The 24582-nt window shown below is 38.4% G+C and overlaps 1 protein-coding gene across 3 annotated transcripts in view; it reads left to right on the forward strand.

The window, feature by feature from the left end:
- Window positions 1-24582, forward strand: part of SYNE3 (spectrin repeat containing nuclear envelope family member 3) — an 80059-nt gene that overhangs the window by 27048 nt on the left and 28429 nt on the right. For 2 of the 3 annotated variants that reach the window (XM_075844293.1, XM_075844295.1), the window contains exons 5-17: window positions 1814-1972; window positions 4088-4432; window positions 4952-5088; window positions 14911-15088; window positions 16441-16623; window positions 16868-17011; window positions 17196-17330; window positions 17447-17596; window positions 20910-21082; window positions 21353-21436; window positions 21897-21965; window positions 23391-23495; window positions 24414-24503. In XM_075844293.1, the coding sequence (XP_075700408.1) occupies window positions 1814-1972; window positions 4088-4432; window positions 4952-5088; window positions 14911-15088; window positions 16441-16623; window positions 16868-17011; window positions 17196-17330; window positions 17447-17596; window positions 20910-21082; window positions 21353-21436; window positions 21897-21965; window positions 23391-23495; window positions 24414-24503 (1952 nt within the window). The remainder of the gene's footprint in view (window positions 1-1813; window positions 1973-4087; window positions 4433-4951; window positions 5089-14910; window positions 15089-16440; window positions 16624-16867; window positions 17012-17195; window positions 17331-17446; window positions 17597-20909; window positions 21083-21352; window positions 21437-21896; window positions 21966-23390; window positions 23496-24413; window positions 24504-24582) is intronic. The other variant, XM_075844294.1, reaches the window with a different exon arrangement.

Raw genomic sequence — 24582 nt, forward strand, 5'->3', positions numbered from 1 at the left:
GCTCGTCTATAAATCCAGGAATGATTGCCCTGTGTAGTTGTGCTGTAAAATAATACAACATGGAAAGTAGTCACAAATGATGATGTGATGATCTGGTGACGTGTAGGTGGTGATCTGGTAAGCTTTGTGATCCATAGTAGATTATGATCCAGTGATTTATGGATAATTAAATACTAACCTATGGGGTCCTATAGATCATAATGATGATCTGGTAACTTATGGTTGATGTATATAGAGACCTATGGCTGGATATCTAATGACTAATGGGTGATAATATGGTGACTGATGGGTGGAGATGTAATGACTAATGGGTGATTATATGGTGACCTATGGGTGGAGATGTAATGACTAATGGGTGATTATATGGTGACTGATGGGTAGAGATCTGATGACTAATGGGTGATTATATGGGGACCAAAGGCTGGATATTTAATGAATAATGGGTGATTATATGGTGACCTATGGGTGGAGATCTGATGACTAATGGGTGATTATATGGTGACCTATTAGTGGTGGACTGATGACTAATGGGTGATTATATAGAGACCTATGGCTGGATATCTGATGACTAATGGGTGATTATATGGTGACTGATGGGTAGAGATGTGATGACTAATGGGTAATTATATAGAGACCTATGGCTGTATATCTAATGACTAATGGGTGATTATATGGTGACTGATGGGTAGAGATGTAATGACTAATGGGTGATTATATGGTGACTGATGGGTAGAGATGTGATGACTAATGGGTGATTATATGGTGACTGATGGGTAGAGATGTGATGACTAATGGGTGATTATATGGTGACTGATGGGTAGAGATGTGATGACTAATGGGTAATTATATAGAGACCTATGGCTGTATATCTAATGACTAATGGGTGATTATATGGTGACTGATGGGTAGAGATGTGATGACTAATGGGTAATTATATAGAGACCTATGGCTGTATATCTAATGACTAATGGGTGATTATATGGTGACTGATGGGTAGAGATGTGATGACTAATGGGTGATTATATAGAGACCTATGGCTGTATATCTAATGACTAATGGGTGATTATATGGTGACTGATGGGTGGAGATGTGATGACTAATGGGTGATTATATGGTGACTCATGGGTAGAGATGTGATGACTAATGGGTGATTATATGGTGACCATTAGGTGGTGATCTGTGGATCACTGCAATACATTTAGCACACATTGACACATGGGTATGATGGGACTTGGTGTTAAGCTGATCTCAAACTGAGAATTTCCGCAATCCTTTTAAACCTCATAAAAATGAATGAGATCTCTGCCCGATCCCGGAGTATGTGGCAGAGATGATCTAGAAAACTGTCAGATTTAGATTTATGGTTGTGATACAGAAGATTAGGTGACGTCTCAATATGAGCACCTGACGATACCTGAGCCAACGTCTGCTGTTCTCCCTCTTCACCTGAGGACGTGTTTACATCTCTCCTTGGCATCGGTGCCAGCCGGCTGCTGGGGTTTGGCTTCAGTTCAATCTCCTGTCGGGCTGTTTGCACAGTCTCACGTCTGTTTGGATTTCGTTTAGTGCATGTATGAGAAGCTTGTGCGCATTGTCCCACGGTGCTTTACCAAACCGCAGGCTACGCGGTGAAGGCTCAGGTGAGGTTAACCCTTTCTAGGTCTACTACGACTGCACCGTGCTGACATCCTCAACCAGTCACAGACTAGCCCTCCAAGAAATACCTGTGACCAAACAGATCACAACCAATCAGATTGAATGATTAAATTGTAACGATTTCACAGCCACTTCTTTTTTTTCTTCCTGATTTTAGGAGAGGGTGGAACATCTTGAGAAGATTTGGATGGATCATGAGGCTTATGAGCAGGACGTCCATGGCTTCAAATCCTGGCTGAATAGTGTCATCGAAAAACTGAAGGATTATGTTAGAGCAGCGTCCAAATCTGCAGAAAACCGGCACGACCTGCTGCAGGTACGAAATCACAGCTGTAGACAGTTTTTCCTTCACCCGGTGCAAATGTTCTGTTTGCTGCCCAATACTTGTATCTTCATACCCTGGCCAATGCAGTGTGGCACTCCACCTGGCACCCTGCACCCGGGCCCATGCACTGCCCACCCGACGACTCATCTGCTACAGCGCTAATAAAATGTACTGTATAAATAAAGTAGGAATGTGTGGCCTCAAAGCTGACGAGTCTAATTTGTAGTCAGAGGCATCAGAAAATTACTAGAAGTAGATGTAAGTAGCTGCGCCATAAAGACAACTCCCAACATTGTCATAGATCAGGGTGGTCTCTAGGATCGTGTCCTTGTAGGGGAGAGGGATGTGCGAGCGGATGGATAGTTGGATGGATGGATGGATGGATAGATGGATGGATGGACGGACGGTTGGATGGATAGTTGGATGGATAGTTGGATGGATGGATAGTTGGATGGATAGTTGGACATGTGGATAGTTGGACGGATGGATAGTTGGACGGGTGGATAGTTGGACGGGTGGATAGTTGGACGGGTGGATAGTTGGACGGGTGGATAGTTGGACGGGTGGATAGTTGGACGGGTGGATAGTTGGACGGGTGGATAGTTGGACGGGTGGATAGTTGGACGGGTGGATAGTTGGACGGGTGGATAGTTGGACGGGTGGATAGTTGGACGGGTGGATAGTGGGACGGGTGGATAGTTGGACGATGGATAGTTGGACGGGTGGATAGTTGGACGGGTGGATAGTTGGACGGGTGGATAGTTGGACGGGTGGATAGTTGGACGGGTGGATAGTGGGACGGATGGATAGTGGGACGGATGGATAGTGGGACGGATGGATAGTGGGACGGATGGATAGTTGGACAGGTGGATAGTTGGACAGGTGGATAGTTGGACGGATGGATAGTTGGACGGGTGGATAGTTGGACGGGTGGATAGTGGGATGGATGGATAGTCGGATGGATGGGTAGTTGGATGAATGGATGGACTGTTGGATGGATGGATATGATTTAGATAGATGTTCGCTTTATCTATCCATCAAACTATCTGAGTTGTGTTATTGCTGACACTTTGAGTTGTATAAATTCACATCCCGACTCCTTCACAGTAGATTGCTGTGTATTATACCTCTGCTACCTGTCATCTTGGACTTTTAGTAAGGTTCCTGCATTTCGACAGTTCACTTGTCATATTCCTCTTTCTTCTTTAAAGTGACAGTGATCTGAGAAGAACGTTCTGTATAAGTGTCCTGACCATGTACATAGACAAGATTAATAATCTAGAAAGATAAGTGACCCCTCCAAGGAAATAGGAAAAAATTATAACCTCTTCAGGTGTTATTTACCCTTTCTGTACGGGGCATACCCATCAGGAAGGAGGAGGGGATGTGGGGGGTAATGGATTTTCAGGACCCTCCAGCCTTTTACCAGACAATGCAGTATTCCAGTTAGGGCACATTTACAGTGCTGTAAATTCTCTCTACGTTCTAATTATATATTTTATCCATCCCTCTGGTGGGATCCAAATATACTGGGGGGGACGGGACTAATCCTAAATACAGCTGTAATAATGAGCCCTAAATTATACAAGTCTCTGCATGTCTTGCAGTAGGCAGGGGTGGGGTTTAACTTGACTCCACCCCTGAGGAACTCTGTGCCTCCAACATATTTCTACATTTACTTTATCCTTAATTGTGTATATTACAGAATAAACAATCCCTGAGAATATAATGACCACAGGCCGGGGGTCACAGGTTTCTGTGGAAGAGCGCAATAGGGTCCATATTAGTTTTCACAGCTTTTCCAGAAATGGATGTAACTAGGAAAGTGGGGTAGTGATGGAAAAAAACATAATTAAACCGTTGTCATTGGGTCCTTGACATCCTAGCTACCACATGGGTTGTCACTCAGCTTTCCCAAACCCAGAATAGCTAATCTGCCCAGGTGTGTGGTGATACAGCCCCCCACTCTTGTATCACTGCATTTCAAGGTAGATTTGCCATTCATAGTCCTGGGAGAGTGACAACCCCCATTGTGAAGGTCTTGGCTGCCATATTGTTGGGGTAGGGGGGTAATTCTTTCATTCAGGGTCTTCTCTCTTCTTGCAGGGTATCTGTAAGGACGTGGAGAGCGGTAATAAACAGTTAGAAGTCCTGGAGGAGAAGTCGGCGCTTGTGATTAAGAACACGTCTCCCCTGGGAGCTGAGAAGATCTGCAAGGAACTGGAGGAACTGTGCAGAACCCTGAAGGAGTTAAAACAGATGAACGATGAAGAGGAGCAGAGTCTGATGAAGACGCTCAACTCCGACAACACTTTCCTCCTGCTCGCCCAGCAGCTTGAAACCAACATCAATGAATTTCGTAAAGCTACTCAGAGGCTGGAGGAGAGTCTGGAGTCCGGGGAGCGGGTCAGGAGCGAAGATGACCTAATAGCCCTATGGAAAACGCTGAATGTGAGATCCAAGTGTAGATTTTCCTTAGAGACCATACATAACCCAATCCTGTGACTGAGAGGGACTCACCCATGTACACTTTTACATAAAAAAGGGTCTGAAATGCTCTGTGCTGCTCTGAGCATTATTGCAAATGATTGTGTAAGGGCTGTTCTGTCCCAATCAGGATTCAGTGGGTGTAAGTTGGAATTCAGGAGATCAAATATTAGAAAAAGTACCCCCCCCCCCCATAAAATGCTGCTTGACAGGAGCTTTTAGCTCCTTTGAAATATTGTCACAGCCACTCCCCTTTTGCTAGCATCATTAAACAGTTAATATCATCTCTCCGAGGTTCTTACTTGCAACAGTACAGGCATAATAAAGGACTACTCCACCCATAATGTTATTACTACAAAATGAAGAAAAGGGGGAAATAAAAAGAATCATTACTATTTTTTAGTTTTGGGTGGGGTTTACTTTTAGCAGGTTTTATACAAACTATAGGATAATCCGATCCTTTTATTTTACTACTGTTTTTAGGCCACTAAGTCTGCATTAGCAGCAGAAGAAGCCAAAGCAGAGCGGGTGAAGGTGCAGCTGAGAAATCTCTTCAAATTCTCCAAGGACGTTCAGCCCCTGTCTGACGGAGTCATCGCTGCCATGCGTGACTATCAGAGGTACAAATATCACCCTCTGCTCCTACTAAATTCTAAACGTCCCTCCCATAAAGACTCAGAGGGGAGCACTAGTTTTATATTCTCTTTCAGCAACTCCTCAGATAAAAATTCTTATTGCATTAGCTGCCGAGAGCGGGGGAGGGAATGTGAATAATTCACTAAGCACATTTCTGCTTTAGGAAAGTGGATAGTTGGGACTTTCATCACCTAAACCATAATACTGCCCCCCATGTACAAAAATATAACTACCATAATACTGCCCCCCATGTACAAAAATATAACTACTATAATACTGCCCCCTATATACAAGAATATAACTACTATAATACTGCTCTCTATATACAAGAATATAACTACTATAATACTGCCCCTATATACAAGAATATAACTACTATAATACTGCGCCTATATACAAGAATATAACTACTATAATACTGCCCCCTATATACAAGAATATAACTACTACAATACTGCACCCATATACAAGAATATAACTACTATAATACTGCTCCTATATACAAGAATATAACTACTATAATACTGCCCCCTATATACAAGAATATAACTACTATAATACTGCTCCTATATACAAGAATATAATTACTATAATACTGCTCCTATATACAAGAATATAACTACTATAATACTGCCCCAATATACAAGAATATAACTACTATAATACTGCCCCCTATATACAAGAATATAACTACTATAATACTGCCCCGTATATACAAGAATATAACTACTATAATACTGCCCCGTATATACAAGAATATATCTACTATAATACTGCCCCTATGTACAAGAATATAACTACTATAATACTGCCCCCTATATACAAGAATATAACTACTATAATACTGCACCTATATACAAGAATATAACTACTATAATACTGCTCCTATATACAAGAATATAACTACTATAATACTGCCCCCTATATAGAAGAATATAACTACTATAATACTGCTCCTATATACAAGAATATAACTACTATAATACTGCCCCCTATATACAAGAATATAACGACTATAATACTGCCCCAATATACAAGAATATAACTACTATAATACTGCCCCCTATATACAAGAATATAACTACTATAATACTGCACCTATATACAAGAATATAACTACTATAATACTGCTCCTATATACAAGAATATAACTACTATAATACTGCCCCCTATATAGAAGAATATAACTACTATAATACTGCTCCTATATACAAGAATATAACTACTATAATACTGCCCCCTATATACAAGAATATAACTACTATAATACTGCCTCCTATATACAAGAATATAACTACTATAATACTGCCCCCTATATACAACAATATAACTACTATAATACTGCCTCCTATATACAAGAATATAACTACTATAATACTGCCCTATATACAAGAATATAACTACTATAATACTACCCCTATATACAAGAATATAACTACTATAATACTGCCCCCTATGTACAAGAATATAACTACCATAATACTGCCCCCTATATACAAGAATATAACTACTATAATACTGCCCCCTATATACAAGAATATAACTACCATAATACTGCCCCTATATACAAGAATATAACTACTATAATACTGCCCCCTATATACAAGAATATAACTACTATAATACTGCCACCTATATACAAGAATATAACTACTATAATACTGCTCCTATATACAAGAATATAACTACTATAATACTGTCTCCTATATACAAGAATATAACAACTATAACACTGCCCCCTATATACAAGAATATAACTACTATAATACTGCCCCTATATACAAGAATATAACTACTATAATACTGTCCCTATATACAAGAATATAACTACTATAATACTGCTCCTATATACAAGAATATAACTACTATAATACTGCCCCTATATACAAGAATATAACTACTATAATACTGTCCCTATATACAAGAATATAACTACTATAATACTGCCCCTATATACAAGAATATAACTACTATAATACTGCTCCTATATACAAGAATATAACTACTATAATACTGCTCCTATATACAAGAATATATCTACTATAATACTGCCCCCTATATACAAGAATATAACTACTATAATACTTCCCCTATATACAAGAATATAACTACTATAATACTGCCCCCTATATACAAGAATATAACTACTATAATACTGCTCCTATATACAAGAATATAACTACTATAATACTGCCCCTATATATAAGAATATAACTACTATAATACTGCACCTATATACAAGAATATAACTACTATAATACTGCTCCTATATACAAGAATATAACTACTATAATACTGTCTCCTATATACAAGAATATAACAACTATAACACTGCCCCCTATATACAAGAATATAACTACTATAATACTGCCCCTATATACAAGAATATAACTACTATAATACTGTCCCTATATACAAGAATATAACTACTATAATACTGCTCCTATATACAAGAATATAACTACTATAATACTGCCCCTATATACAAGAATATAACTACTATAATACTGTCCCTATATACAAGAATATAACTACTATAATACTGCCCCTATATACAAGAATATAACTACTATAATACTGCTCCTATATACAAGAATATAACTACTATAATACTGCTCCTATATACAAGAATATATCTACTATAATACTGCTCCTATATACAAGAATATAACTACTATAATACTGCTCCTATATACAAGAATATAACTACTATAATACTGCTCCTATATACAAGAATATAACTACTATAATACTGCCCCTATATACAAGAATATAACTACTATAATACTGCCCCCTATATATAAGAATATAACTACTATAATACTGCCCCTATATACAAGAATATAACTACCATAATACTGCCCCTATATATAAGAATATAACTACTATAATACTGCCCCTATATACAAGAATATAACTACTATAATACTGCCCCTATATATAAGAATATAACTACTATAATACTGCTCCTATATACAAGAATATAACTACTATAATACTGCCCCTATACACAAGAATATAACTACTATAATACTGCCCCCTATATACAAGAATATAACTACTATAATACTGCCCCCTATATACAAGAATATAACTACTATAATACTTCCCCTATATACAAGAATATAACTACTATAATACTGCCCCCTATATACAAGAATATAACTACTATAATACTGCTCCTATATACAAGAATATAACTACTATAATACTGCCCCTATATATAAGAATATAACTACTATAATACTGCTCCTATATACAAGAATATAACTACTATAATACTGCCCCTATACACAAGAATATAACTACTATAATACTGTCCCCTATATACAAGAATATAACTACTATAATACTGACCTCTATATACAGTAATATAACTACTATAATACTGCCCCTATATACAAGAATATAACTACTATAATACTGCCCCTATATATAAGAATATAACTACTATAATACTGCTCCTATATACAAGAATATAACTACTATAATACTGTCCCCTATATACAAGAATATAACTACTATAATACTGACCTCTATATACAGGAATATAACTACTATAATACTGCCCCTATATACAAGAATATAACTACTATAATACTGCCCCCTATATACAAGACTATAACTACTATAATACTGCTCCCTATATACAAGAATATAACTACTATAATACTGCCCCCTATATACAAGAATATAACTACTATAATACTGCCCCCTATATACAAGAATATAACTACTACAATACTGCACCCATATACAAGAATATAACTACTATAATACTGCTCCTATATACAAGAATATAACTACTATAATACTGCCCCCTATATACAAGAATATAACTACTATAATACTGCTCCTATATACAAGAATATAATTACTATAATACTGCTCCTATATACAAGAATATAACTACTATAATACTGACCCCCTATATACAAGAATATAACTACTATAATACTGCCCCGTATATACAAGAATATATCTACTATAATACTGCCCCTATGTACAAGAATATAACTACTATAATACTGCCCCCTATATACAAGAATATAACTACTATAATACTGCACCTATATACAAGAATATAACTACTATAATACTGCTCCTATATACAAGAATATAACTACTATAATACTGCCCCCTATATAGAAGAATATAACTACTATAATACTGCTCCTATATACAAGAATATAACGACTATAATACTGCCCCAATATACAAGAATATAACTACTATAATACTGCCCCCTATATACAAGAATATAACTACTATAATACTGCACCTATATACAAGAATATAACTACTATAATACTGCTCCTATATACAAGAATATAACTACTATAATACTGCCCCCTATATAGAAGAATATAACTACTATAATACTGCTCCTATATACAAGAATATAACTACTATAATACTGCCCCCTATATACAAGAATATAACTACTATAATACTGCCTCCTATATACAAGAATATAACTACTATAATACTGCCCCCTATATACAACAATATAACTACTATAATACTGCCTCCTATATACAAGAATATAACTACTATAATACTGCCCTATATACAAGAATATAACTACTATAATACTACCCCTATATACAAGAATATAACTACTATAATACTGCCCCCTATGTACAAGAATATAACTACCATAATACTGCCCCCTATATACAAGAATATAACTACTATAATACTGCCCCCTATATACAAGAATATAACTACCATAATACTGCCCCTATATACAAGAATATAACTACTATAATACTGCCCCCTATATACAAGAATATAACTACTATAATACTGCCACCTATATACAAGAATATAACTACTATAATACTGCTCCTATATACAAGAATATAACTACTATAATACTGTCTCCTATATACAAGAATATAACAACTATAACACTGCCCCCTATATACAAGAATATAACTACTATAATACTGCTCCTATATACAAGAATATAACTACTATAATACTGCCCCTATATACAAGAATATAACTACTATAATACTGTCCCTATATACAAGAATATAACTACTATAATACTGCCCCTATATACAAGAATATAACTACTATAATACTGCTCCTATATACAAGAATATAACTACTATAATACTGCTCCTATATACAAGAATATAACTACTATAATACTGCTCCTATATACAAGAATATAACTACTATAATACTGCTCCTATATACAAGAATATAACTACTATAATACTGCCCCTATATACAAGAATATAACTACTATAATACTGCCCCCTATATATAAGAATATAACTACTATAATACTGCCCCTATATACAAGAATATAACTACCATAATACTGCCCCTATATATAAGAATATAACTACTATAATACTGCCCCTATATACAAGAATATAACTACTATAATACTGCCCCTATATATAAGAATATAACTACTATAATACTGCTCCTATATACAAGAATATAACTACTATAATACTGCCCCTATACACAAGAATATAACTACTATAATACTGCCCCCTATATACAAGAATATAACTACTATAATACTGCCCCCTATATACAAGAATATAACTACTATAATACTTCCCCTATATACAAGAATATAACTACTATAATACTGCCCCCTATATACAAGAATATAACTACTATAATACTGCTCCTATATACAAGAATATAACTACTATAATACTGTCCCCTATATACAAGAATATAACTACTATAATACTGACCTCTATATACAGGAATATAACTACTATAATACTGCCCCTATATACAAGAATATAACTACTATAATACTGCCCCCTATATACAAGACTATAACTACTATAATACTGCTCCCTATATACAAGAATATAACTACTATAATACTGTCCCTATATACAAGAATATAACTACTATAATACTGCTCCTATATACAAGAATATAACTACTATAATACTGCCCCTATATACAAGAATATAACTACTATAATACTGTCCCTATATACAAGAATATAACTACTATAATACTGCCCCTATATACAAGAATATAACTACTATAATACTGCTCCTATATACAAGAATATAACTACTATAATACTGCTCCTATATACAAGAATATAACTACTATAATACTGCTCCTATATACAAGAATATAACTACTATAATACTGCTCCTATATACAAGAATATAACTACTATAATACTGCCCCTATATACAAGAATATAACTACTATAATACTGCCCCCTATATATAAGAATATAACTACTATAATACTGCCCCTATATACAAGAATATAACTACCATAATACTGCCCCTATATATAAGAATATAACTACTATAATACTGCCCCTATATACAAGAATATAACTACTATAATACTGCCCCTATATATAAGAATATAACTACTATAATACTGCTCCTATATACAAGAATATAACTACTATAATACTGCCCCTATACACAAGAATATAACTACTATAATACTGTCCCCTATATACAAGAATATAACTACTATAATACTGACCTCTATATACAGTAATATAACTACTATAATACTGCCCCTATATACAAGAATATAACTACTATAATACTGCCCCTATATATAAGAATATAACTACTATAATACTGCTCCTATATACAAGAATATAACTACTATAATACTGTCCCCTATATACAAGAATATAACTACTATAATACTGACCTCTATATACAGGAATATAACTACTATAATACTGCCCCTATATACAAGAATATAACTACTATAATACTGCCCCCTATATACAAGACTATAACTACTATAATACTGCTCCCTATATACAAGAATATAACTACTATAATACTGCCCCCTATATACAAAAATATAACTACTATAATACTGCCCCTATATACAAGAATATAACTACTATAATACTGCCCCTATATATAAGAATATAACTACTATAATACTGCTCCTATATACAAGAATATAACTACTATAATACTGTCCCCTATATACAAGAATATAACTACTATAATACTGACCTCTATATACAGGAATATAACTACTATAATACTGCCCCCTATATACAGGAATATATCTACTATAATACTGCCCCTATATACAAGAATATACCTACTATAATACTGCCCCCTATATACAAGACTATAACTACTATAATACTGCTCCCTATATACAAGAATATAACTACTATAATACTGCCCCCTATATACAAGAATATACCTACTATAATACTGCCCCTATATACAAGAATATACCTACTATAATACTGCCCCCTATATACAGGAATATATCTACTATAATACTGCTCACTATATACAAGAATATAACTACTATAATACTGCCACCTATATACAGGAATATATCTACTATAATACTGCTCCTATATACAAGAATATAACTACTATAATACTGCCCTCTGTATACAAGAATATAACTACTATAACTACTACAATACTGCCCCCTATATACAAGAATATAACTACTATAATACTGCCCCCTATATACAAGAATATAACTACTATAATACTGCCACTATATACAAGAATATAACTACTATAATACTGCCACTATATACAAGAATATAACTACTATAATACTGCCCCCTATGTACAAGAATATAACTACTATAATACTGCCCCCTATATACAAGAATATAACTACTATAATACTGCCCCCTATGTACAAGAATATAACTACTATAATACTGCCCCCCATGTACATGAATATAGCTACTATAATACTGCCCCCTATATACAAGAATATAACTACTATAATACTGCTCCTATATACGAGAATATAACTACTATAATACTGCCCCTATATACAAGAATATAACTACTATAATACTGCCCCTATATACAAGAATATAACTACTATAATACTACCCCCTATATACAAGTATATAACTACTATAATACAGCTCCCATATACAATAATATAACTACTATAATACTGCCCCCTATATACAAGAATATAACTACTATAATACTGCTCCCTATATACAAGAATATAACGACTATAATACTGCCCCCTATATACAAGAATATAACTACTATAATACTGCTCCCTATATACAAGAATATAACGACTATAATACTGCCCATATATACAAGAATATAACTACTATAATACTGCTCCTGTATACAAGAATATAACTACTATAATACTGCCCCCTATATACAAGAATATAACTACTATAATATTGCTCCTATATACAAGAATATAACTACTATAATACTGCCCCTATATACAAGAATATAACTACTATAATACTGCCCCCTATATACAAGAATATAACTACTATAATACTGCCCCCTATATACAAGAATATAACTACTATAATACTGCTCCTATATACAAGAATATAACGACTATAATACTGCCCCTATATACAAGAATATAACTACTATAATACTGCCCCCTATATACAAGACTATAACTACTATAATACTGCTCCTATATACAAGAATATAACTACTATAATACAGCTCCCTATATACAAGAATATAACTACTATAATACTGGCCCTATATACAAGAATATAACTACTATAATACAGCTCCCTATATACAAGAATATAACTACTATAATACTGCCCCTATATACAAGAATATAACTACTATAATACTGCCCCTATATACAAGAATATAACTACTATAATACTGCCCCTATATACAAGAATATAACTACTATAATACTGCCCCTATATACAAGAATATAACTACTATAATACTGCCCCCTATATACAAGAAATAAACTACTATAATACTGCTCCTATATACAATAATATAACTACTATAATACTGCCCCCTATATACAAGAATATAACTACTATAATACTGCTCCGATATACAAGAATATAACTACTATAATACTGCCCCCTATATACAAGAATATAACTACTATAATACTGCCCCCTATCTACAAGAATATAACTACTATAATACTGCCCCCATATACAAGAATATAACTACTGTAATACTGCTCCTATATACAAGAATATAACTACTATAATACTGCTCCTATATACAAGAATATAACTACTATAATACTGCCCCTATCTACAAGAATATAACTACTATAATACTGCCCCCATATACAAGAATATAACTACTGTAATACTGCTCCTATATACAAGAATATAACTACTATAATACTGCCCCCATATACAAGAATATAACTACTATAATACTGCCCCCTATATACAAGAATATAACTACTATAATACTGCTCCCTATATACAAGAATATAACTACTATAATACTGCCCCCTATATACAAGAATATAACTACTATAAATACTGCTCCGATATACAAGAATATAACTACTATAATACTGCCCCCTATATACAAGAATATAACTACTATAATACTGCCCCCTATCTACAAGAATATAACTACTATAATACTGCCCCCATATACAAGAATATAACTACTGTAATACTGCTCCTATATACAAGAATATAACTACTATAATACTGCCCCCATATACAAGAATATAACTACTGTAATACTGCTCCTATATACAAGAATATAACTACTATAATACTGCTCCTATATACAAGAATATAACTACTATAATACTGCTCCCTATATACAAGAATATAACTACTATAATACTGCCCCTATATACAAGAATATAACTACTATAATACTGCTCCTATATACAAGAATATAACTACTATAATACTGCCCCCTATATACAAGAATATAACTACTATAATCCTGCCCCCTATTGTGTTGGTTGTGTACGTCTCGGTGACACTTGTTAATTATAATTTTTTTTTTCATTTTCTTGTGTTTTTTGTTGAATATTTTCTATAGGGCAAAAAGTAAAGCCTTTAAGTTGAGCACTGACACGGAGTCTGAACTGAGACAGTTGTTCCGGAACCCTCTTCGGATATTTCTCTACTGGAAATCAGACGCTGAGAACGTCCTGGATGCCACTGTGGTCCCTGTGAATGATGTCGCCATGAATCGCGATGCCCTGGATAATATTGAGGTGACATTATTTTGTTCTTCCTCACTTGGTTGTACTCGGACATTTGGCGGTTTTGTTCGTCTTTATACGGTTTTTTAACAATGTAAATCATGTCTATATAATCCGTAGACTTCACGTGTTCTGTCATAAAGAGGGTCTTGGCATAAGGAGAGAGATGTCGTTTATACCCATCCCCCTACATTATTTTTTGTGTGGTAAAGTTCAGAGGGGAGGGGCTTTGACAACTGAGGCCTGTAAGGCAGGTATCGGTAGAGAGGGTTGGACTACTGTAATACATTATGTAATCTCCCCTTCTCTGGGGCAAGAGGGCCGAGCATCCCAACCCCACATCCCTTGTAGAAGAGATGGGCGCCGTGACCCCCAAGCTGGAGAGGTGATGCCCTGCACCGATTCGCACTGTCCATGAAAGAGGGCAAAGGGGCCTAGTCTGAGCTGGGCCCCCATCACTCTTTAGGGCCCCACGTGCAGGCTCCATAATACACATATCCATTACTTTTCATGACGACTACATATAGGTGAAGATCGGTGTTCTCCCGCGTGCGGCTCTGAAGCTGCTGACAAACCCAGTGGCTGCCGCTGGGACTTGTAGTTTTCCACCAGCTTTAGGCTATGTTCACACAGGGCGGGTACGCTGCGTAAAAGTACACCGTGTATCTGCCCGGGTCACCACTAGAAATTCCGGCCGATAAACCGCACCAAATTGTGGTGCAGTTTTTCGGCCTGAATGTCCGCTGCGGAAAACGGCAAGTAATAAAAAATAAAAGAAAAAGTTTCATACTTACCCGTAGCCATGGCGACGCATCGCTCTGCAGGCCGGCCGCTCTGGGGTGATGCTTCATCCCATGTGATCTCTGAAGCCAATCACAGGCGGCAGCGGTCACATGATGGGAAACGTCATCCCAGGAGGCAGACCTGGACGAAGAAGCACAGAATTCTGGGTAACTTCAAAAAAATAAAAATGTTGAGTTTCGATTTTGTGGTGGAATCGCAGCTTTTCCGACGTAAACCTCGCCACATCTGCTGTTAGTTGCGAGTTTATCCTCCCGTTGAATTCAATGGGGAAAAACCTGCACCAAAAAAGCAGCGATTCCGCAAATACAATTCATATGTTGCAGATTAAGAATCGCACCGCAGGTCAATTTCTGAGCGTTTTTTCCGTTCATCATTTGCGCAGCGTGTGAAGGTTTGTTCAATCTCACCCACGCTGCTGCTACTGTATTATGCTGCCGCGGAAAATCCGCAGTATTTACGCTACGTGTGAACTCGACCTTAGAGTCACAGCTTAGAGACCATTTCTGTAGATCTTCTGCTTGAGTGTGACTATAACCTGCTCCCATATTGTCCTCGTATAGAAGCTACTTGTCGCAAGCTGCACAATTAAAGACAAGCTGGCGGCCCTAGAGGTGAAGGAGGAGCGAATACACCTTGTCCTCGGTGAGGAGAAAACCAAGACGCTCCTGCAAGATATTTGTGTTGCAGAAAATGAGAGAGACGCCCTCCACCAAGATCTCCTCCAGAGGAAGAATACTTTACAGGTAACAAACTCCAGGACGTCCTCCTGTGCGGGGTCTGTGCGGTCTCGTGGCTGGACAGTGCAACAGTGACACCTGGTGGCCACAAGGGAGAATGACCTAGACTACAGAAACTCGCAAACTAGATACAATTTATATCAAATGTTTGTGTTCATCAGTTAGTAAAGCGTAATATTATGTTCTTTTTCTGTATTGAATGTTATATCTTCCTTATTTATCAGTTATTGTGATTCTTCTTTCCATTCAGAGTTTGGCTGAGCAGAGAAAAGAGTTTGATTCTGCTTTCAAGACTCTGCAACGTAGGATTTCTGCCATCCGAGTGAAAAGCATGAAAGAGAATGAGCTGCAGACGGATATTATAGGGAAGGAGGCACAAGTTCAAAGACTGCAGGTCAGTCTCTTTTTGCTTCAAGAAGAAGGTTTATGGTGAACCTTTTTCCATAGATCCCCATGCAACAGCGCCACCTGCTGTGAGGTCCATATATTGCAATGACATAGAAATTTAATTAATTTTTTTATTTAACCAGCAAAAATCATATAAAATAATATAATTTTTGTGTGCCTGTGTTTTGCAGATACTGCTGGAAGAATTAATGAGCCTCGATTCTCCCATTCAAGAGCTAATTTCCATGACCAAATCCTACTCGACCCATGCACACAGAGCCGAGCAGCTGAACTCGGATTACCTAACGTTACAGAGGTCTCTAGAGGTGATCTCCCCACTGATCCCATCGTCTGCCGTCACGGAGAGATGAAAAAACAAGGAATCTCCTACATTCATGTGTCTGTATAAATAATGTCAATGTTGCGACTCTCCTTCCTCTAGAACAAGATACGAAAAAGCAAAGAGAATATTAACGAGCACCGGCTGTTCAGTCATAATCTCCGGGATCTCCAGCAGTGGATCCTGGTCACGTGCCAAGCGCTGGAATCCTACCAAAATGGTGGCAAGAATTGGGGCGAGAAGGATATGGAGGTACAGGTCATACCGATATTATGTGGGGTAGAATTTAAATCTCAGGTGGTTGGCAGGGGGGGGGGGTCACTTATTATATTAGGTCTATGAATCAATGAGCGAACGAAACTTTATTCTCCGCACTAAAGGAAAACAGAGTGCGATGTGTGATCTTATAGGAAATCCCATGTCCAGTCATCATTTTAACCCCTTCCCGTCGTAAAGAACGTTCAGATTTTAATTTTCGTTTTTTCCTCCCCACATTCCAGAAGCCATAACGTCTTTATTTTCTCTGTCGATATAGTCGTATGAGGGCTTGACGAGTTGTATTATTAATTATTTGTGGGGTAGAAAATGAAAAAAAAACAGCGATTCCTCCATGGTTTTTTGCGCTTAGTTTTTACGGAATTCACTGTGCAATTAAAACAACATGTTCACTTTATTCTGCGGGTCAATACGATTACAGCGATACCAAATATATATCGTTTTTCTATATTTTACTACTTTTACAAGTAAAAACCTAAATGTAAAAAAGAAAATTTATTTTGTGTCTCCAAATTCCGAGAGCCTTACGTTTTTTATTTTTCCGTTGATTTAAGTGGTATGAGGGCTTATTTGCTGCGGGATAAGCTGTCGTTTTTAATGATACCATTTTGGGGTACATGCGACATTTTGATAACTTTTTATTCCATTTTTTGTGGGAGATGAGGTGACCAAAAAATAGAGATTCTGGCGTTTATATTTTTTGTTTTTTTGCCACGTTCACCGTGCGGGTTAAATAATTATATATTGTGATAGTTCAGACTTTTACGGACGCGGCGATACCAATTATGGTTATTTTTTTTTTTTACTATGATCTAGGGGGAAATGGGAAAAGGGGGCTTTTTATAACTTTTTAATTTTTTTGTTTTTTTACATTAAAAAAAACACGTTATTTTACTCATTTTAACTTTTTTTTTCTTTAGTCCTCCTCGGGGACTTCAACCGGCGATCCAACGTTGGTTCGCTTGCACGATATACTGCAGTACCAATGTATTGCAGTGTATCGTCTTTCTGACAGGCCGGAGGCAGCGCTTAATAGGAGCACAAAGATGGGGGACCCTTCATTCGACCCCCAGGCAGCCATAGCAACCCTCCCCACCCCGCGATTGCATTGCGGGGGGCGCGATGAGCTGCTAGAGGGGGTCGTTCCCCTCTTTCTAACGATTTAAATGCCGCGGTCGCTATTGAACGTAGCATTTAACGGGTTAAACGAGCGGGATCGCACTCGAGTGCGAACCCGTTCATTACTGTGAAGTGTCGGCTGTAACGTCATCGTATGGAGCAGGTTCACTCCGTGAGCCCGTTCCATACTTCCCCTACCCGGCTATGACGTATGGATACGTAAAATGTTGGGAAGGGGTTAAAGTTCACATATAGAATTAATCCACGTAAACAATCAAGTCACTGTGTACATACATTACGTTACTTATCCTGTACTGATCCTGAGTTACATCCTGTATTATACTCCAGAGCTGCACTCACTATTCTGCTGGTGCAGTCACTGTGTACATACATTACATTACTTATCCTGTACTGATCCTGAGTTACATCCTGTATTATACTCCAGAGCTGCACTCACTATTCTGCTGGTGGAGTCACTGTGTACATACATTACATTACTTATCCTGTACTGATCCTGAGTTATATCCTGTATTATACTCCAGAGCTGCACTCACTATTCTGCTGGTGTAGTCACTGTGTACATACATTACTTATCCTGTACTGATCCTGAGTTACATCCTGTATTATACTCCAGAGCTGCACTCACTATTCTGCTGGTGGAGTCACTGTGTACATACATTACATTACTTCTCCTGTACTGATCCTGAGTTATATCCTGTATTATACTGCAGAGCTGCACTCACTATTCTGCTGGTGGAGTCACTGTGTACATACATTACATTACTTATCCTGTACTGATCCTGAGTTACATCCTGTATTATACTGCAGAGCTGCACTCACTATTCTGCTGGTGGGGTCACTGTGTACATACATTACATTACTTATCCTGCACTGATCCTGAGTTACATCCTGTATTATACTCCAGAGCTGCACTCACTATTCTGCTGGTGGAGTCACTGTGTACATACATTACATTACTTATCCTGTACTGATCCTGATTATATGCTGTATTATACTCCAGAGCTGCACTCACTATTCTGCTGGTGGAGTCACTGTGTACATACATTATATTAATTATCCTGTACTGATCCTGAGTTATATCCTGTATTATACTCCAGAGCTGCACTCACTATTCTGCTGGTGGAGTCACTGTGTACATACATTACATTACTTATCCTGTACTGATCCGGAGTTACATCCTGTATTATACCCCAGAGCTGCACTCACTATTCTGCTGGTGGAGTCACTGTGTACATACATTACATTACTTATCCTGTACTGATCCTGAGTTATATCCTGTATTATACTCCAGAGCTGCACTCACTATTCTGCTGGTGGAGTCACTGTGTACATACATGACATTACTTATCCTGTACTGATCCTGAGTTACATCCTGTATTATACTTCAGAGCTGCGCTCACTATTCTTCTGGTGGAGTCACTGTGTACATACATTACTTATCCTGTACTGATCCTGAGTTACATCCTGTATTATACTCCAGAGCTGCACTCACTATTCTGCTGGTTGAGTCACTGTGTACATACATTACATTACTAATCCTGTACTGATCCTGAGTTACAGCCTGTATTATACTCCAGAGCTGCACTCACTATTCTGCTGGTGGAGTCACTGTGTACATACATTACTTATCCTGTACTGATCCTGAGTTACATTCTGTATTATACTCCAGAGCTGCACTCACTATTCTGCTGGTTGAGTCACTGTGTACATACATTACATTACTAATCCTGTACTGATCCTGAGTTACATCCTGTATTATACTCCAGAGCTGCACTCACTATTCTGCTGGTGGAGTCACTGTGTACATACATTACATTACTTATCCTGTACTGATCCTGAGTTACATCCTGTATTATACTCCAGAGCTGCACTCAATATTCTGCTGGTGGAGTCACTGTGTACATACATTACATTACTTATCCTGCACTGATCCTGAGTTATATCCTGTATTATACTCCAGAGCGGCACTCACTATTCTGCTGGTGGAGTCACTGTGTACATTTCATTATTTATCTTCTACTGGTGCTGGAAGAGACTAGTGAGTGCAGCTCTGGAGTATAATACGTGCTGCTTGGTTATACCTCTCTTCAGAGCTCTGGTTATTCTTTCTGGCCTTGCTTTAGGTTTCTTCTCTGCTTTCCATACTCAGGTGCTGAAGGCTGAATTGTCAGAAAGAGAAATACAGCGCCATCTGGTGGAGGCTCAGGGACAGAAGGCGATTGATACCTCCTCACCAGAGGGCGCCGCTCTCCTCCACGCCGAACTTAAGCAACTGTTGGAATCCTGGAAATCTTTACAGCAGCTCTGTGAGCAAATGAGCAGGTGAGGCTTCCTTCATGTGACGCGGATCCATGTGGTTGACATGGCGCCGTGTTGGGCGACTTTCTCTACTAGAAACGGGATAATCCCGCACCTTAGGTTAGTTCTTTATGGTTTAGCCCAACGTTCTGCAACCTGAGGCTTTCTAGCTGTGTTAAAACTACAACTCCCAGCATGCCCTGACAGAGACGTATTTCCACAACACCAGGTTGCGGACCATTGGCCTAAACGTTGTCCCGTTCGTAACCGGAATGTCCTTCTTACATCTCACAGGCGCGTGAAGGAGGAAGAACACCACAAATCAAGACCCGGCTCTGAAAACAAACCAACAGACGTCGTCATAAATCAGACATGGAGGTGAATGCTCGTGTATCCGGTCGCCGCATTAAAAGACTGCGGCCATTGTTTCCCCTCTCTTCCCTAACCCTATAGCTCCCCTCTGCGTGTCCTTGTTAATTGTATTGACATCAGCGGCTGAGTATTTGTGGGACGCGTTCGGGGGGGAGGGGGGTCGTTTTTGGACCAACTCAATGTATATTATTCATATGGCAGAACTTGGCCGTTTGCTGACAATCTAATGTCAGATACAGACTGGTTGCTAGAGACCTGCTGCCTGACAACTCTATATGAATACTGCGGTTGCTAGGGATACACTGCTTAACAACCAGACTGTCAGACAGCACTGTAAGGCCCTGTGCTGACTCCAGAGAACAGTAGCGGCAGCCTGGCTATAGTCCTGCTGTTCCGCATTGTTATGTATGATTATATAGGGAACAGATCTGTAAATAGATTCCTTATAGATCTTGTTTTCTTTCAGCCTCATCTCAGATTTGGACCCAGACGACCTCCTGCGGAGAGACAAGACCCCGGCCCCTACAAGGTCAGTGTAAGTCATCTCCGCACTCGCCTGCGCGGTTTTCGGCTTGCGACGTAAATACAGCTCATTCGTTTATCCAAAAGATGAAGCAAATAGGGACCCACTGTGACCAAATTGCGCCATTACTGCGACTTGAATGCAAATTCGGTGTTTTGATGTAAAAAAATAAAAAGTTGCTGGGAATCTTCCCGACGTCACCAAAAATCGGACCATCGCTGATTCGCCGTTTTTGCCAGGACGGTCACTACTTTCTTAACTACAGAGAAAGACTAAATACGCGCGATTTGCGGTAACGCCTCAAATTCATCAGGAATCGTCTTAGTAAAAAAATGACGACCGCGCACGACGTTGCAGACGCGGGATTTCTTGGCGCGTCAGCGCTGAGCCGCTTCGTCTCTGATCAGTTTATCTTGGAAAGCCGATGTAACGGTGAAGGAACTCGATAGAAAGTCCATCCACCAACTGCTCGCGCTCCGAGAAAGGACGATCAGAAAGCAAGCGGCGCCGCGTTCACCCGAGCGCTTCTCTCACTTTGTTTTAGTGATTGGTGGTCTCAGTGCTCGGATCCCGACCAATCAAAACTTTTGACATGTGAGAAGTTTTTTGAACTTTAGGCCGGGTTACCACGTAGCATAAACGCTGCGGAGTCTCTGCAACGGAACTGTGTGCGGAAATTCTGCATCATTTACAGCGGCAGCAAAGTTTAAAATGTAGTAAATCTGATGCCCACGCTGCGGAAATAAAACGCAGCGTAAACGTTAATAACTTGACCTGCTGTGCAAAATTAAATTCCGCAGCATGTCAATTTGCGCTGCGTTTTCGTTGATTTTCCGCTGCGGGTTTTCCCCATTGAATTCAATGGGGACGCAAAACCCGCAAGAGAAAGCCAAGTGTTGGGACTTTTGCGGCATAATCGCATCGCCCAAAAAAATTTAAAAAAAATAAAATCCTATTCTCCTAGAACGCCCTCCTCGCTCCTGGGATGACGTATCCCATGTGACCGCTGTAGCCAATCACAGGCTGCAGCGTCACATGGCCTGAAATGTCATCCAGGGAGGCCGGAGCGGCTGTCAGAGGAGGGAGGGGGTAAGTATGTGCGCTTAATCATGCAGCGGAATTTCTGTCCGAAAAACTCACCCCAATGTGGTGCGATTTTTAGGACGGAAAGTCCTGCGGGTTCCAGGTCGGATACACTGTGTGGTTTTTCACAGCGTGTCCGTCCCGCGGGAACCCGGCCTTAAAGGTTATTCCAGCTAGAAACGTTTATCACTGAATAGGTGATAAATGTAAAGTCAGTGGGGGTCCCACCGCCGGGACCCCCACTGATCAGTTGTCCTCCGCCTCCTCGGAGATCGCCATGACAAGCGGTGTCCTGTAATAAATCCCCACAGACACTTACCAATATCTATTATTTCATTTCTTCGGGTTGAACAGTTTCACTGAAGACCGGCAAGTCCCACGTATTCATTTACAAGACGACCAAACTTCCAATGACTCCCCGAAAAACCCAGCATTTGGACCAATTGTGGGCGCGTCCGGGTAAATAATTGTTCCTGACATTTTCAAGGATTATTGAGAGTTATAAAATCGTATTCCCAAAGCAACAAATCACGTTAGGCCCCGAGGCCCTGTTCACACTGAGTTCTCGGCCGCGGAAACCGCATCGGAAACCACGGCAAAAAATGGCCGAAATCGCCTCTCATTGATTGCAATGGGAGGCGGAGGCGTTTTTTCCCGTGAGTTGAAAAAGAAGCGCCATTCTCTTTCTTCGAGCGTTTCAGTCTCTGTCTCCCCCGTTGACATCAATGGGAGGCAGAGCAGAAGAAGCGTTTTTAGTGGGGTTTTTTTCCCACGGCGCTCAATGGTCGAGGCCCGAAAAATGGCAAAGCGTGCAGGCAGGTCAAAATCTGCCTCAAAATTCCTGAGGGAAAGTGTGAACAGGGCCTGAAGGTGGAAATCTGGGTGGACTCTGCTATGTCTGCCCTGTCAGGGGGTCACCCAGCTTTCTTAGAATTGAGAGGCTTTATTACTGCAGAACTGCACAGATTTGTCATTCAGGGGTCTGAAAAGTCTGGTTGACCACAACCTCTGTGGGAGATATAATGGTGGCCATTTCACTCAGCTTTTCTAGACTCCTGACAATCAATCCTGTTAATAACATGTGCAAGAGCTGTATCAGCCATAACGATTATCACCCAGCTTTCCCGGGATCAGATGTAACTATGAAACGGCAGCATTTTTTGATGTCGGGTTAGGGCTCCTGAAGTGGCAGTATACCAGTCGTCTGCAACCTTTGGCTACTCCGCTGTTGGGAAACTACCGTCACCAGCATATCCTAATGGCCATGCTGGGAGTTGTAGTTTTCCAACAGCTGGAGAGCCACAGATTAGAGATCACTGCTGTATACTTTAGTTATAATAGAAGTTTTGTTGACTAACACGATTATATAATTAATAGCACGAACCACGATACTCGTAGCATCAAAGCTAATGAGAAAGCAGACGCCGATCCAGCCCTGGGAATTCAGGACAAAAGAAGCTCCGTCCGGTAAATATAGAATATAACACATTGTAACATTATAAAATATGTCATATAATAAACTGTAATGTTAGGAAAAAGAATGTTG

This window comes from Rhinoderma darwinii, chromosome 12 (genome assembly GCF_050947455.1).
Source record: "Rhinoderma darwinii isolate aRhiDar2 chromosome 12, aRhiDar2.hap1, whole genome shotgun sequence".
Classification (NCBI taxonomy): domain Eukaryota; kingdom Metazoa; phylum Chordata; class Amphibia; order Anura; family Rhinodermatidae; genus Rhinoderma; species Rhinoderma darwinii.